The sequence below is a fragment of the Falco peregrinus genome, chromosome Z, assembly GCF_023634155.1.
Source record: "Falco peregrinus isolate bFalPer1 chromosome Z, bFalPer1.pri, whole genome shotgun sequence".
Taxonomy (NCBI): domain Eukaryota; kingdom Metazoa; phylum Chordata; class Aves; order Falconiformes; family Falconidae; genus Falco; species Falco peregrinus.
Genome location: NC_073739.1, coordinates 2585345 through 2602342, shown reverse-complemented (window position 1 = coordinate 2602342; position 16998 = coordinate 2585345). Strand labels below are relative to the sequence as shown.

The following is a 16998-nucleotide window of genomic DNA, read 5'->3' as shown; positions in this document are numbered from 1 at the left end:
TCCTTCCCCATCACCCATTTCCATTCAAGGGATTACTCCATAGAAGACACTGGTGCAAACACCGCTTCAGCTGGAGGTGTTAATAGAACCTCAGAGTTATATCCATATGTTTGCAGCTCAATCACTTTAGATTAAAGTCTTTATTAGTAAATGAACTCCCACAGTTAAAGGTATCCTAAATGTTTTTGTTAATGCTTGGTACACTGAATTATGCAATGAGATATGAGGAATGTAAATCAGTTTGTAATAAGAGACTATGCCCAGTATCTAATGATATTTTGACTGCAGATTCTTATTTTTATCACTAGGAGCTCAGAAATTTTAAATCCTTCCCATAATTATTCTTCTGTGTGTTTTAGCAAAACGTAAAATATTTAACTTATAATTGTGCAGTCTTTAATCTCTCTGGCTTTCCTCAGAAAAAGGAAATGGTAACAGTTAGCCTAGACAACTGGTTTTAATTTAAGCTAATAGTTTGGGTTTCAAGGAGAAATCCATGTCTCTGGCTAACTTTGTGATTTCTTATGGCCAGAAAGGAATAAAACTGAAATGGTGTTGCTGCTACAAACCCTCAGTGCAAGTACCCAAATTAGTACTCTAAATTCAATACACATTTATTTTAAAATGTATTGCAAGAATTCCCACCACCATTTATGGCTTTCTGGGGTAACATGCTAATAGCAGCCAACAGACCAAAAACTGTTCAATGACTTCTATGTTGACATTCTCATTGTAGCCCAGAATTTTGATATCATTAATCAAGCACCATCTTATTCCATGAATAGTCATCCCACTGACACAGGCTTTCCAAATAAGGGCCTTTTTAGTGCAAGTAAGTCTAATAGATTTGGCATTGATTTAGAATAGGCTATGCAGATATGAACTTTCAAATTCGCACGGAAGAAATCATGTTTGAGTACAGTTCTACAGTATACCAAGTACCCCTAATGTCCTTTTATTAATGAAGTGTTGAGAGTGCTTATTACAAGAGAAAAATACCTTGCAGAGTCAGCCTTTGGTGGACAGGGCAATCAGAAATCTGTCATAGCCCTAAATCTTGAACTGCAAGTCTTCCACTAATGTATGACCATGTTACAATACAGCAAACAAAACACAGGGTCTACTTTACTGCAGTGTTCACTTTGCAATATCCTCTGTTGCCATTTTATCTAATTCTTTGTCTTCTGTGGATGTGTGCTTCCAAAGCATTATCTCATTGATGTTATATAACTTCAAATTAAATCTGCGTTTGAACTTAACCTCTGTACTTAGAGAAACTGCTTCCGTCATATAAGCAATGCCATCTTGGCTCCATAGCCCCATCTCAAAAAGGAAGTCTGGCTCAGAGGCTCAGGTTTCTGTGAAGGCACTGAAAAATAATTTATCCTGCACTATACCATGATGTGGTACTGTGTCTTCCTAACATATATATGCTTCTCTTCATCCAAACAGAAAAAATTAACTTCTCTGCATGTCAGTATGTCTATACCATGTCTATAGCCTGTATCCATAAAACCATCACTCCTTCTGACTCCTAGAAGTTATTTTCGCAATCCAGTTCATTTGAAAACTTCTGAGAAAATACAAAAACCAAAAAAACCCCAGACAACTAGAGAAAAGGGTTGGAGGTGGGGAATTATTGTTGGTTAACTACTGTAATAATCTGGCATTAAAATTAATCAATATAATCAGAAAAAAATTAAATCTCTGTGCAGTTCATTGAGGCTGTACAGCTAATTGGCAATTAACACATTCACAGCAGTCGCCCCTTCACACCATACATAGGACCTTCCTGCTACACAAACAGGATCCTTAAGGATGAGTTTTCCTATGTGTTCACTATTGACCTGACTATGCTTTCTTACTTGAAGTCGATGGTAAAGTGGTTAAGGGAATTCTCCTTTCTTCTCAGATTCAGCTTATTACTGCCATAAAGTGCTTCTCGTAGCAATGCCATTATCATAACATAACAAACCATGCAGCCATCATTTATGACACTGTTTTGTCATAAATGGATTTGGGGGCACAGAAATTGCTACAGAGGCAAGTCGATATTTCAGAGCAAAACCACCTGCTTGCTTTTCTTTGTTTCTACTGCATTCAATGAAACAGGATTTTGTAGGCATATTTCTTAGTTAAACAGGATTACACTCAAGAAACAAATGTTTCTTCTAACAGAAACAGATCTGCAGGAGGCCAGATATTAACTAAGCGGTCAGTCCGGAGCAGCCATCCTAGTTTACATGCACCCTCTTTGGATGTGATTTTCTCCCTTGCTTAACCCCCATAGTTCCCACTGAATTTGTCTGGACTTCTGGGAGATTGCTATCCTATAGATGAGGTTGGGACATTTCTGTGGCTATCCAGCAATTCCACAGTTCTCACAGCTGTATCAAGCAGTTTGAAATACTATATTAAAATAGCCTGTCATTCTTGAAGCCTCGGTAGCAATCCCAGGAAGGCAGGCAGGGGCAGCACACAGGGGCTGTGCCAGTACAATATGTACCAGTCTAAGATGGAGTGCTCTTTTTCCCTAGTTTCATAGAATCGTAAAGGGAATCATAGAATGGTTTAGGTTGGAAGGAACCTTAAAGACAATCTAGTTCCAACCCCCTGCCACAGGCAGGGACACACACACACACCCCAGCCCAGGCTGCTCCCAGCCCCCTCCAGCCTGGCCTTGAGCCCTGCCAGGGGTGAGGCACCCACAGCTGCTCTGGGCAACATGCTCCAGCACCTCACTACCCTCACAGTAAGGATTTTCTCCCTAACACCTAATCTAAATCTAACTTATTGTAGTTTAAAACCATTACCCCTTGTCATACCACTACTGGTCTTACTAAAAAGTCTGTCCCCATCTTTCTTATGAGCCCCCTTTAAGTATTGCAAGTCAGTTATAAAGGGCCCCCCAAGAATTTGGGAGAAAAGATCACAGAACTTTTTTATAAATGTGTATTTTGAGAAACATTTAGATAAAAGCTAGGTCAAACATATTTTGCCTTTGGGAAGGACGATAACTCACAGGCATCGTTGCTTCCTGCAGAGTTTCGTTCTGAACCTGTACCCATCTCTGCGGTCATTCTGTCACCATACAATGGGTTTTATAAGTCTTGGTGAGTTTCAATGGATCCCAGAGGTGAAGTGGCCAATCACAGCCTTCAAGTCAGACCTTCAAGCCCCTGTAGGTCTTGTTCCTGTAGGTCTTTAACCCTTGCCCCACGCTAGGAGGCCTTTAAGATAAAGGCTGAAACTGTGCATTTGCTTTCATCAGTTATCCACAGGAAGCTACTGTGCAAGGAAGAAGGTAAAATGGACAGGCTTATTGTTAACCTGGGTTGATAGACCAGTTCTCCCCAATATTCTATGCTAGTTTATATTTCTGAAATACTGAAGGTTTTGTATCCAAACTGATCACATTACAGCAGTACAGCTGACAGGCCACAAAGACATGCATATATTTAAAGAGATCATCATCCACATAAATAGGACAGAAACATACAGCTATCCAGACAGGAAAGCCAGGTCATAAGACCTGCTAAATGAAATTTTGTAACAAAGAAGAATCAACTATTTTTCATGAGAAACTAAAAACCTATGCATGTGCATGTTCATCAAAAAAGACTGCACAGTCGCTGTAACCTCTTTGAACCTCATGGCCTGGTTCCAGGTTGTTCTGAGCACAGGACACTAGCCTCAGTGAAATATGCTTTAGTTTTGAGGTTTTTTAGTTTTTATTTTTAAAAGCTCAGTGAGAATATTTGACTCTGAGAAACTGCTGGCTCACATGCATCCAGGATAAGCTTCTACGTATTAGTTACATTTCTCTGTTCTTTAAGAGGGAAAGGAACAAGACATGGCTTTTCATCCAGGAATGATACAGATTAGTCCAAACTTCTTTTTTTAAGCTAGGAAAGATCCAAACTGAATTAAATTCAGGGATGATTCAGAAGTCAATCCCATCAAGGACTGATGGAGAATCAATGTTATAAACTCTAGGTGTTCGTATGTGCTGCTCACTGACAGATATTGATAGAACATTAAATAAAATTCAGACAATGCTGACCACTAACAAAATTCCGTCACTTAATTTTCAGATTTTCCAAGGTTATATGTTTTTTGAGTCATTGCAAGACTTGTATTGCTTGTATTTTATAGCTTCCCAAGGTGAACATAGTCTGGGGCAGATCCTCAGCTGCTAAAAGTAAGAGGAAAATATTCACTGATTTCAATGACTAAAGTCTCTATAAGTTATCAGCAGGAGTAAACTTTGCACGACCTGATTAATTTCTGCTCTAAGATAAAATACAGACATTGAAGCACCTTAATTCTGCAGTTGCTTGTTACAAATATTTGTACACATACAAAGGCAGGCTTGCTCAGAACCATGGCTGATTTATTGTTCTGCTGACTTCAAGAGCACTGGACTGAATGCCTGTAAGTCAAATATCAGCCCAAAAGATATTTAATTAGTAAATATAGATATTTTTTAGAAAGGAAGAGTGAAACTGATATGAATAAAAACCTGTCAAGACAGAAGTAGTGTGACACACTCAGACCACTGCAGTAGACGGAAAATGTACTTTGGTTCTGGTTGCAAAGTATTTCTGTAGCAGAAGTTTCCAAGTGCATAACCAGCACAAAACCAAAAAAAGAGACTGCAGGACAGCAAAGGCTATTTCTGCCTTTCTGTTTTAAGTATATGTATTTAACTAGTCACCGTAATTTCTAAGCATAGGGATATCTGGTGTCTGAAACGTTATCTATAGGTCCACTGAAAGGATATAGTTAAATTCACTTCCAGATGACAGATTATAAGAAGCAATTTCACCATTACAATATAATACAAAGATTTATGCATGCTAGAGCTGCCCAGTCACAGAAAAAAAAATTACTATATTTTTCTTTTTACAATCAAACTCTTTGTTCAATAAATATCAATCACAAAGCCTAACCATGGATCACAAAGTATTATGGGGTTCACAGTATGACTCACAATATGATTCCATGTGGCAGTATCATAATAACTCTGCTGCATTAAAGCTATTTATTTAGCAGTTTGGGCAAAGGCTATAGTTGTACTATGGAATTGCAAAGAATTTTACTAAAGAAGATCCAGACTCCTCAATGGAAATTTTTTGCTTGTTTTTTTCTTTTTGATTCTGACATGCCCCTTTTTTCAAAAGATGTTATTAAACTTGGATTGCAATTAAATGTTTGTATTATTTTATGCCTGGCATGTAAAAAGCTTAATCACATACCTTATGAACTATAATATAGTTAGCACATGTACTATATCCATCGTGGTTTATATGTATCTCTCATACATTGTTTCTCAAACATTAAATTAGTTTCTTCGAAAATCCTTTTATAACATTCAAAAAATAAGATGCTTCAACAGCAACTTTTCTAAGTTCTACTGCACTAACTATAGCAGCTTTAAACCTGACTGTCTCTTTGTAGACTCCACATTCATCTTTAATTAAGGCCTGGCTAGACCACAAACTATAGGTTCACTTCAATCAGCAATTCTCTTTGGATTCAAAACAGCCCACACTTTTCTAAGACAGAATTACTTATCTCTTTGCCTTTCCACATTAGAATCTCCAGTCATTTCTGAATTTTGCAGTGCAGAGTAAAGATGGACCTATCTTACCTTCCATGTGTTCCACATAGCAATATACATCATAAGTTTCATTAGGAAAACGGCGCCCATATGTTCTGACTCCTTTTTTTCCCATTTTATCTCCAAAGCAGCCAATTCTTGGATGTCTAATTGGATACCTGAAATGCAGCATGGTTATATTTATTATTATGATAAGTCAGCATTGTAAGTCTATGGTAGGCATATTAATTTTGGGAAACTGTGTCAAGGGGCCTTTTAAATGTCTTACCTAACAGTCTGGTCAGACAACCAGCCAGCATCACATTGCTCAAATCCATCCTCATAGGCTGCTTTCAGTTGTTCTGGGCTTGCTATGACAGCACCGTTGTCGAGACAAGTCTGCTGAGCTTGTGTAAAATTCAGAGTATACCTGCTGGTTGCTGCACGATAGTGAAACACAACACCTGAAAGACAAAACAACTGACATTAGTGGCACATTTTGCATCATCTCTGCAACCAGCATCGTACTGAAACTTTACATAGGTGTCTTTACAATGCTGAAAACAGATGAGAAGAATAAAAATCATAAAAGGCTAAGAGATATGCTATCATTTTATTGATGCCCCCCCCCCCCCCTCTAGTGGCTACCACCAGTAATTCTGTAACACCTTATGTCATAAATAGTTGGTGAAATTATATTCACTGTACGCACAGAAAAAAGTAATTGAACCATATAGGTATTTTCACTGCTGTATTACAGGAATTCATGACAAAAAAGGAGAATGAACCCAGGCTTTCCCAGTTGCAATTGCTGGTCAGTTGATTGTGCTGCAGGCAAGGTTGCTCATGTTAGCAGTGGTACCTGACATGTCGGCTTACTGGCCTACATGGCACATCCAGTTGCAAGTCAAACTGCGTGACCAGACAAGACTAAGCACATCTGATCCTTGGAAGAAGTGGGCTTAAAAACAGACTTTCCAAAGCAGCCAGCTGCAGGAACTGCACCCAGAATTGCCAACAGTGAATGGGGGATCCCTTGAGTGCTTGAGGTCTGCTAGATGCAGTGAGACATATGACCAATGGGGACAGCAAAAAAATTGTGCTTCTGATGCAGAATTGTTAATCAGTGATGGCCTTGATGCCTGTTCCTATGCATCAAAACTTACTACAAATACAACTCTTACAAATATATGGCTGTTGGTCAACTTTTCATAACCATGTTTTCCTGCACACACTACCAATGAAACAGACAAAACAAAGCTTGCTTTTATTTGGGGGCTTTCTGGTTCTGGAAACAATCTTGACAATTTCAAAAGTTACTTAAGCACATCAGTTTGGAGAGGGAGGCCTAGAGTTATGATGGCTTTGGCTAACACAGGATCTGTCTAGAAGCCACATTCTGGTTGCTATACACACATAATTCCCACTGAATTCAGCCACAGCTGCACATGCACACCTTAAAAAAACCGTAAAGGGCTCCAACTCCAAAGTGGCAGACAACAGATATTCCACCTTGCCAAATCACTTCCCCCCCTTGCCAGTGTTTTAAACAGTTTAGCATCAAAAGGATGTCCCCTGATGATCTCTGAAAAATAACATTCAGCCTCACTTACTGCACTCTAAAATCTTCAGACGCATTGCAACACCATAAAACATCCACTATACAAAATGGATACAAAGCAAGAAAAATGAACCATAAAATCTTCCTTTTCTCTGACGATTTTATTGGAGTACTTCATAAGTAAATGACATACTGTAATACAGTTTGGGAAAATGGTGGCATTGTAGCAATAATGGAATTAACAACAAGCATTTGTTATTAGAGCACTGTTGAAAGATAGAAGTCTGCTAATTTATGAGTAAACAGAAAAAGGGGTAACTTGGAAAAATGTTGATTCAAGGGGTCCCAACATATTTATAAATACTTTTTCTTATGCAGAGAAATTCAGTAAAATTTTGCCACTTATCAAAGGTCTGGATATGGCTAATTAACAGAAAATACACATTTTGTTCTTGTTGTGATTCACTAAGAAGTTTTCTGAAATGAAAATAGAATACATTATCTGAAAAGTACTCACATATAGGTTAAACTTCGGTGATCAGACACCAATTTCATCAAAGCTACTGGCAGAGAAACAGGAAATGGAAAAGGAAATGCCGGGAATCCTCATATTTCATTGTTTAATACGGAGCCACACACCAGCTGCAGCCACTAACTGGGAGCTTACAGACCACCAGCATCTCCCTAAAATGCCTTTTCAGAACACGGACTGCACCCATCACTAACAGTGCTTCTTACAAGCAACGATGTAATTTCAGCTTCAAATGGACCCAAGCATTGTTTGGCAACAGTGACAAGTGAGGAGTTACACCCTGAAAAATTATGGCTATTTTTATATTCATAAGTTAAATATTCCAGGTGCCTGAAAATCAGTCATCAAGTCTTAAATTGTTAGATTAGTTCATGCATTATTTGGCCCAGGCCCCATAACATCCTTCCAAATGATTTCTGGGCAGACTTCAGGAGCTAGCAAAGACCAGGGACAACTTCCAACGGGCATCTTCATCCTGTGCTGGGAGCCAAAGGACCATAACAGCACGGATGGGGCCACACTGCTCCAGGCAGCCTCCATGCTAAAAGCACAGCCTCAAGGACATTTTCTTATTAATGTGAACTTGTTCTACCAGGAGAGATTGAAAGGGAATGTCAGAAAGATAACTTAACTAGCTCCAGTATCCCTGCATTTTCTCTGTTATAGGACATGCTCCATTGCCTGGTTAGGGCAAATTTACATACCATTTACATTGTCTTAAGATGTGCAAAACTTCATTTATACATATATGTATGTATTTAAACATGTGCGTGTGTACATATCTTGGCTTTGTGTACCCTAAACAGCACTGCCCCTTTCCACATGCCAAACAGAGCACTACCTCACAACATAAGAAGAGCTGGGCAACAGCAACGAATCGCATTTGGAATTTAAAAGCTTAAAATAGCAAAAATATTATTTGAAGATTATTTTTAAAGCTGTGGTATGCATTAAAATACTTATGATACTGAGACTTCAGTAACATTGGTTGACACTGTGAGCAAGTTAACTGCTGATGTAAGTGATCATTATTATATACAGTGGTACAGTAACAAATAAAAACATGAGTTCAAGTGACCTTCTTGGTGTTCTGGGTCTAGAAATAAGAAATGAGTAATTTTTACAGAGCTTACCACAGAAGCAGATAAAACATTTACCCTGATTCATAAATATGAACCCAAAATAATATTCACAAGCTGAGCACCTGACTTTACTACAAGTTATTGTTGTATATATACAAATATTTTACACCTTTTTTTTTTTTTTTTTTTAGGGTAACGTTGGTGTTTCTGTAGATACAATATTTGACACTGGCTCTAAAACTCAGGGTCAAACCAGAAATGCCCAAATATGTGAAGAAATTTGTCCATTGAATTTGTTGTTTTAATTTTAATTAAAATGTATTTTATATGCATTCAGATTAATTGCCTCTTTTTTTGTTGGATGGTTTGTTTGGCGGGGGGTGTGGGTGTGGGTGTGTGTGTGTGATTGTTTGGGGGTTTTTTTCCACAATTGCTTAACTGATGCTGTATGACTTCAACTAGGCACAAGAGCACTGCTTCTCAGTACAGCCACAAAAACGGTTCATTAACTTAGCAGTAGATGAAAACGTCTTTATCTGAACTTGTATTTTTTTAAAGCTTCCTACTGCTTAAATATATGAGTGCATTCTCCACAACCAGCTATCACTCCTCTCATTTCTTCCATGTTAGAAGCAACCACTGTCCTTCCTAGCTGGCATATGTTTGGGATCCCAGTGATACCTGAATAAGGCAGGACTAAAAGAGTTAATATCACTGCCAATTTAGAGTAGCTTTTGCAGGGCCGAGAGGAGACTTCGGTCATTTGTAAATCCTGGAAAGGAACTCGGAGAATGCTTTGTTCTCCTCACCCTGATCCAAAAGGTAAACTTCACCTATTGTTTAAGAGTTGAAGGCTCTTCCATTTCCAGTGAGGAGCTAATGGACATAAAAGAGCCTCCAAGATGAATGGGAAGGAGGAGGTCAGTATGTATAAGCCTGTGCAACAGCTGCAATAATTAGAAGACCCCCTGGGGCTAAGAAGATTAAAGTGCAAGTCTTTCATTGTTTCAGTTAGACACAGAGAGAGGGGCAAAAACCATTCTCTGAGTTTTTGTACTTTAAAATATTTGTCAAGGATTTTTTTCCCTTTGTCAATTTCCTCTCTGAAAGAAAAGGCAAGAAAGGAGCTGTCCTCGGAAGAAATAAAGCAACTGGAAAACAGACTACAGCAATATAACGTCGTCACCGAACATGTGGCAAACAAAGTCAGTGTAATTACAGGAAGGAGTAGCAGCATCTGCAACAAAGAGCATTCACAGTAAAGTAATTTGTAGCATCCAGAATTCGCTCCTGCCTAAGCGAGACAGAATGTATTTTAATCGTTTATCTCTGTCTTGGACCAGAAAACAAAAATGTAAAGTATTTCAGTTTTAACAAACTAGGGCTTTCCACAGGTAATAGCCTGGTTCTGTGGTTTCACACCTTTGGGTTGCAACTTTGCTTTATTACTTGCCAGGGTATCATGTAGCAAAACCTCATGGAACTGCAAAGGAGGGGGTCCTGGTATGGTTAATGAATTACAGTTCACTTTCACTAGTGAGATCACACTGCTGCAAGATGCACTGTTGGAGACACACAAAGCCTCAATTTCAGAAGTTGTCTCACACAGCAAAGAATATCTGAAGTGAAAATATTATGATGGCAGTGGTTGTTATTGTATATTCTGTTGATTTCTACATTCTGTTTTGTGTTCAAACCTTAGCCACTGTAGTGCAGACCACTGCAATAACCCCCAGCCCACTGCCAAAGCTACTGCACGGGTTGGTGATCCTCGTCGTCTTTAATACAGAAGACGATTTACATTACAGATACATGCCAAGATACAGGTTACAGGACTGAGCACTGTATGAAAGGAAGCAAAAGGGCAGCATTTTCAGTTTCCTGCATGAATAACTCATTTGTGTTTCTTATTCGAGGTTTTGCACCCATCTTCTGACCCCTGTCTTAGGCTTTGGCAACCTGAGAAGAACAGGCTTGCCTTGAACCAGCAGGAGCTCCCTTGCCAAAGGCCTCAGGGTACTTCTCTTTGTGGGGAGAGAAAGTACATACCAACCTCTCTGCTCTCTCAGCCCCAGCACCTCCTGCTCTCCAGGGACAGGGCTCGCATATTGCTCCTCCACGCAAAATCTTTGTGTTTGTCCTCAGAGAGCAATGCAGTTGCATGCAGGTGTACACAAGGTCCTCTGACCAAGTCGGTCCAGATACAGAAAGCGATTAATGCTGAGCTTTACCTGTATTTTTCTCAGGGGGAGGACTTCTTTACTACATCTGTATTAATGTCTGAATATATGTTGGGATCAGCTGATTCACTCTGTTATCTCTGTACAGCAGCTTACTAGGTCACACGAGCGTTCACTGAGGCCAAGGCACTGCTACTTGAAATTACTTTAAAAAAAAAAACAAAACCCAAACACAGACTCTCAGAACTGTCCTCATGGATGACCAACGCCCTAAAACCAGTTTAGCCATTTAGTACTGGCCTCTGCTCTACCATCCCACACGTGAAGGCTTGCCACTCACTTCCTGGGCTCAGAGATCTCCCACCAAAGCTCCTCCATTCAGCCCAATGCAGAAACCCCACAAGCTTGCCCATCAGCTGCCATGTTCCCTGTCCCTGTGTGAAGGACACAGCAGCTTGATCAGAACATTTCCTTCCCTGTTCCTGATGTGCACTGCACATAGGCACAGGGTCTTTCTCACCCAGAAGTAAATTTCCTTCTCCCGTCCTGTGATAGCCACTACCCATTGTGCTTTTTCCTTCCCAGCTACAGAGGTTGGAGATTCCTTGGGATCCACGATGCAGGAGAGTAAAACACAAGCTTAAAAATGCGGCAGCCCATGTTAATTTAGTTAGCAAGGATGCACGGAAGTTCAGCATCAAGAGGCAGTAACATTTCAAGACAGATAAATCTAAAAGATTAAATAAAAGCATCTCTTCAAATGCCATACTTAAGAGATAATGAAGGGGAGTTCTGGCTGTAGAGAGAATAAATCAATTAGGTTGTCAACACACAATCTCTCAGGGCTAACAGCACAATTGTGTGGCAGCGTTCCCACATTGGAAACAACTCCCATTTATTATCATTATAATGCCTGCAAGAAAGAAGAGTTTGCATAAAAATGAAAATGTGAATTACCACTACTCTGCTTCCCTAATTGCTGCTTCTTTCCATTAACAAGGTCAGTATTTTAAGCCCAGGATTTTCTTTACTGGCTTAAAAAAAAAAAATACAAACAAAAACCCCAAAACCTACAAAGACTAAAAAACTATCTCAGACTTGCAGCAGAATCAAACAGAAACTACCAAAATGAAGCCCATGAAAACAGTGGTCTCCCAAAACATCAGTAAGAAAATAATAAAGTGTTCTCATTATCAGTGAAAAATATTCACTGACAAGATATGAAAAAAGAGCAATGAAACTGGAAGAATCCCATTTGCTACTCTGATCCACTTCAGTCCAATCACCTCCAAGGAGGATAACAATAAAATCAGCTCAAAATCAGCTCAAATGAGTGATTTGTTCAGACTTTTTATTTTTGATTACACTAGGTCACATTGCCCAATACCATGGCACCACACAAAATGAGAATTTCATTAAATACCCAGCTGTGTTCCAGAATGAACAGTACTGTTACATTACCTTTCTAGGTCAGCTTTTTATAAGGCATCCCAAAACTATTTTATACAAGTGGATTTTGTAGTAAATAGAGGGAATAAATGTGGACATAGAGATGTACAGCAATACTTTTATAAAATCCTTTCTGGGACACAACTCTAACTAAAGTTTGCTTTGCCTAAAGGTTAGAAGTCTAGTCTAAACTAGTCATCTAAATGTCTCTAACTACTGACCAGGGATATGGACACCCAGAGAGCTCATCTCACCCAAGATTCTTGTCAGAGAGGAGCTGAAGGCAGTATGGGTCTGTGTGTTTAGCTTAGACTGGGCACGTGACCTTAAACACTCCAAGGTGAAATAAATCACACCCCAACTTTATGTTTCCTATTTTCAGACTTGACATCCAAGTCAAGGCTGTGAATTTGTGTTTGGTAAGCTATTACCAGGAACACAGACACTTGGGGATGATCTTCAGAAGGCATCACCTGCTGGTCGTCAACCTCCAACTTGTTCCCATGTATCTCTACTGGGATATAGTGGAAGACCACTAGTGTCCAAAAGCAGCTTAAAGTGGGAAAAAAAGTGGCAGCTCAGTGTTACCTACTAAGAAGGGAAAAACATCCCTCTTACGTATCTGAAGGATTCTGAGACTTGACATTTTCAGACTAAAAACGAAGACAAAATAACATTAAGCATTCAAAAACTTTAAGGCCAAGGACTAACGTGAGACAGTTTGACTTGTGGGTTTAATAACATCAAGAAGTCTCAGAAGAAAAGCTCAAAACACTGTAGAAAGACAAAATTACAAGTGCTGACAAAGGAAGAGTGGCTCCAGAAAAAAAGGGGAAAATTCAGAGAGACGTGCAAAGAAGGCAGAGAAGACAACATGTAGCAGGAAAAATGAGTATGAACGATGTGTTCTGCATATTTCTTTCCTTGTAAGAAGCTGAAGCATGTAACACTGTAATACTGTTAGATACACCTTGAACATGAAATATCCCTGTCTGAGAGGTCCATGTAATTGTAACAGCAACCAGGGTGTAAAGGAAAGCAGTTCCTACAATTACTGAACAGGAAAGGCGGTATGTAGTGTGATGAAACGGCCCGTCTGTGCAAACCTGCAGACCTCTCAGCACTGGCGCTATCCCCAGCCTCAAGGACAGCTCTGTGGTTGCAATTAATGAGCAGGGCAGGCTGCCCCAAAACTTTCTGCCTGGGCTAATCCTCCCTCTTACACTTTAACCAGCAGTAAAATGAAAATAGTAACATATAGGGTACAATTCAGTGTAACCTCACTGAACCTAGAGATGAAATATGCAAATCACCTTATAACCTCTGTGAATGGGTGCCTTTGCTTGATTTCAGGAGTAATAAAGGCACGTAGCACAGCATGAAACGTGGTTATTTACAGTACCAAAGGAAATACAGTAAGTGACCTAGCATGTCCTTCTAACCCTACATGGCTTGACTTTCGAGGATCAAATCCCCAGGACTGTACACAAAGCTGAGTCAACCTGGCTAGTAACATGAACATAACCACTTTTATACCCCTAGTAAAAACAAGTCAGTTCCAACTTAGCTTTAAGCTGGGCAGTTTAAAAGGAGTTCATATCAAACTATTTCATCTCTATCACAAGCTGCTGGTACACATACAAGTAAGCACTGCTCAGCCGAAACAAGGCACCATGTTAAGCCACAGTGTCTTGGTGATGTCTCTGAGCTCCTAGTGAACAGCTGTTGATACCCAAGTAGTTGGCATAGGTTGTGCCTACAACCAAAACAAAGGAAAAGCACAGTATGAAGGCAGTTTCCAAGATCCTGCCAATCTTTAGATTCTTTAGAATCTTTAGATTTTTTACAAAGATTTTACCTATCAAAAATCACGTAGTAGAAATATGCAAAGTAGAGACAAAGGCAATGTGGGTGCTTAAAGTACATCTTCCTTTTGAATAAGAACTAACTGAACCAGCTGTGGTTAAGTGGTGGCTTAACCAGAAGTCCAGCTATGGATACAAAAAATTTACATACATTCAAAAAACAAATAGAAAAAAAAAATCAGTGCAAGATTGTCTAACATAGAGTCACCGCCATAGAAAGTACATGGGTGACAGGTCTCTGACAGCAATGAAATACACACTAAAATTTGTTACGTTTGCCTTTTGCTGTCAGCTGTTACTGCTTTCATTGGAACAGGACACTGGGACAGACGGATCTTTTGTCTGAAATAGACTTGAGTTTGGTTTTGGCCTAATTTGTTAGGAACGTAAAATTAGGCAACAGTTGATTATATTAAAAACAAAACCTTCTACTCAGACCCTACATAAATAACCCTACGGGAAGGCAGGATATGATGCTGAAGCATTTTGAGTCAAAGAACCAAAATATGGGTTTGTCACTGTTAAAGAAGGCAGTTTTGTATTTACATTCCATCTTCTTGGTAAAGCCAGTATTTATACAGTTGTTAGTAACATATAAATCTGACTTTTCTGAACTTAAGAAGTTCACCTGACATCTAAAAAAATAGTAAATTAACTGGATATTTACATACAAATTATAAAATTTGTCTGTTGTGATAGCTACACAGAAAATAAAAAAAGATGCACAATTACACACATCTTTTGTAAACAGTCTTGGTCTTGAAACTCAGGCATAAAATTTTTACTGTTAACTTTCAGTGACTATTACCAATTGTTCAGCTTGTACAGCTTAACCTGGGGAAAATTATATGCTACAGAGTAAATTATTTCTCAGAAATTCCACTTTTTATTCACAGCATATTCCATCACTGGTAAAATACGTTCATTTGCATGGGTTCAATAGCAGTTTCATATTCTTGGTATACCTAAAGGTAAGGATAGAAATAGCAATTACAGTAATTTTTTTCTTAGTCAAGTTAGGTCTCCCAGTTATCTATTATTTTACTTGATTTATTTGAAACACAAAGAGTACAGCTATCTAAACTTATCTGCCTGGCTTCATTGATGCTGGAATGGGCTTTCTGTTTGAAAATTTCAAATGAAGCAATGTCTGTAAAACAAATGAAAATCCTGAAAACATCTAGAATTTAAGTCCTACATTGGTTTAAAAATACTCTAATGAACAAGCATACAAACCCCATAAAGTTATCATAACAACAAAGGAGCAATTTCACCTACTTCACCAGAATGATGCAGTTAAGTTTTGGCCTACTTCATTTGGCCATTTCTGAGAAATTCATTAAATTAGACTTAACAAACGTAACAGTGGTGACACATAAAGAAAAGATAAATATTGTTTTCTGAAGCATTAGTAACATTTCTTCCCACACCTAAATTACCCCACAAAGGGAATTTTGCAGAAGCTTACTATCTTTAATAAAATTGTTCTGCTTCACTTTAGGATTAAGCCATGTGATCAGGCAAGTACGACCTGAGCCAGAGTTACCACTTTTTCAACATACATACATTCTACGTCTACTGAAAAACTAAAGCAACACATACCTGCTGAGTCCTCAAAAACTGCTGCACAAATGCATTTTGTCTTTCATTTGGGATGAGTATAAAACATGCAGAATAGCAAAACGGGTGATAACTTTACCAGGACTTCATGGGTCACCCTGCAAGCACCATCCCCAGCTCCAGCAGGGAGAGCTGACCAAAACACAGTGCTGAACCATGCTGGCTGCCAGCTCTGAAGTTACCACAATTAATGTGGAAAGATCTCCCCACACCAGGCTAATGAGGGGCAGCGAAGCATGCACAAAGAGAGTGTCAAGAAGATCACATATTCCCAGTTGTGCAACATAACGGAAATAAATTACATTTGGGCCTAATGATTTGGTTTGGTTTGGTGTTTTGTTTTTTTTTTTTTTAATAAAAGCTGAAATCAGCTTTCTGAAATGAGCCAGAATATATGAGTGGCAACATTCACATCAAATCCTTAGGAGTCTGATAAATGGCATTTGTTTGTTTTACGTAGAAAATGGAGAACAAAGTGCACAAATGACAACCTAATATGGGTCAAGACCTAGCTTTTCCCCCTCCTGAAATCTTGACATTAAAGGAATCATGGAAAAGAACAGTTCCAAAAAAGTAAACAGAGTGTGTGAAATTTTCTTTCAGTTAAAAAAAATGATCTGATCAGTTCATCTCATTGCAGTGTTATACAGGAGCACTAACTACAGCAGCTAAATTATTACCACAAATCATCAGATATTTTGCTGTAGTGAACATCTGCTGCTCCTGGATATAGATATGCAGTCAAGGGAGCACTTGTAAAGGAATGAGGAATGCCAGGTACACTAGTTACTGGAAAGTAATGTTCAAACCAGGATTTCTTTTGCTTTTGCCATTAGGACTAAGCAGTTTATGAAGTTATATAGACATTAATGGTTACATTGAATTATTGTATTTCCAAATCAAGACCGCGCTTCAACATTTTTCATTGAATCAATGCCAAAAGACTGTTCAAGTTAGGTTAAGCACATTGGAAGAACAATGCAGTATTAAGCTCACCAAAAAAAACATCTTAGCCGAAGTCATAATTTCCAGCAGCAAATATTAGTGTTTGTTTTGGAATTCAGTCATCTGAGTAAATACTGAACTTCCAGAAAACACCTAAGTGCA

General features: G+C 38.8%; 1 protein-coding gene across 2 annotated transcripts in view; it reads right to left on the bottom strand.

The window, feature by feature from the left end:
• VCAN (versican) overlaps positions 1 to 16998 on the bottom strand; it is a 118416-nt gene that overhangs the window by 79836 nt on the left and 21582 nt on the right. For both annotated transcript variants that reach the window (XM_027784837.2, XM_055791502.1), the window contains exons 4-5: positions 5892 to 6066; positions 5654 to 5781 (exon numbers count right to left, since the gene is read on the bottom strand). In XM_027784837.2, the coding sequence (XP_027640638.2) occupies positions 5654 to 5781; positions 5892 to 6066 (303 nt within the window). The remainder of the gene's footprint in view (positions 1 to 5653; positions 5782 to 5891; positions 6067 to 16998) is intronic.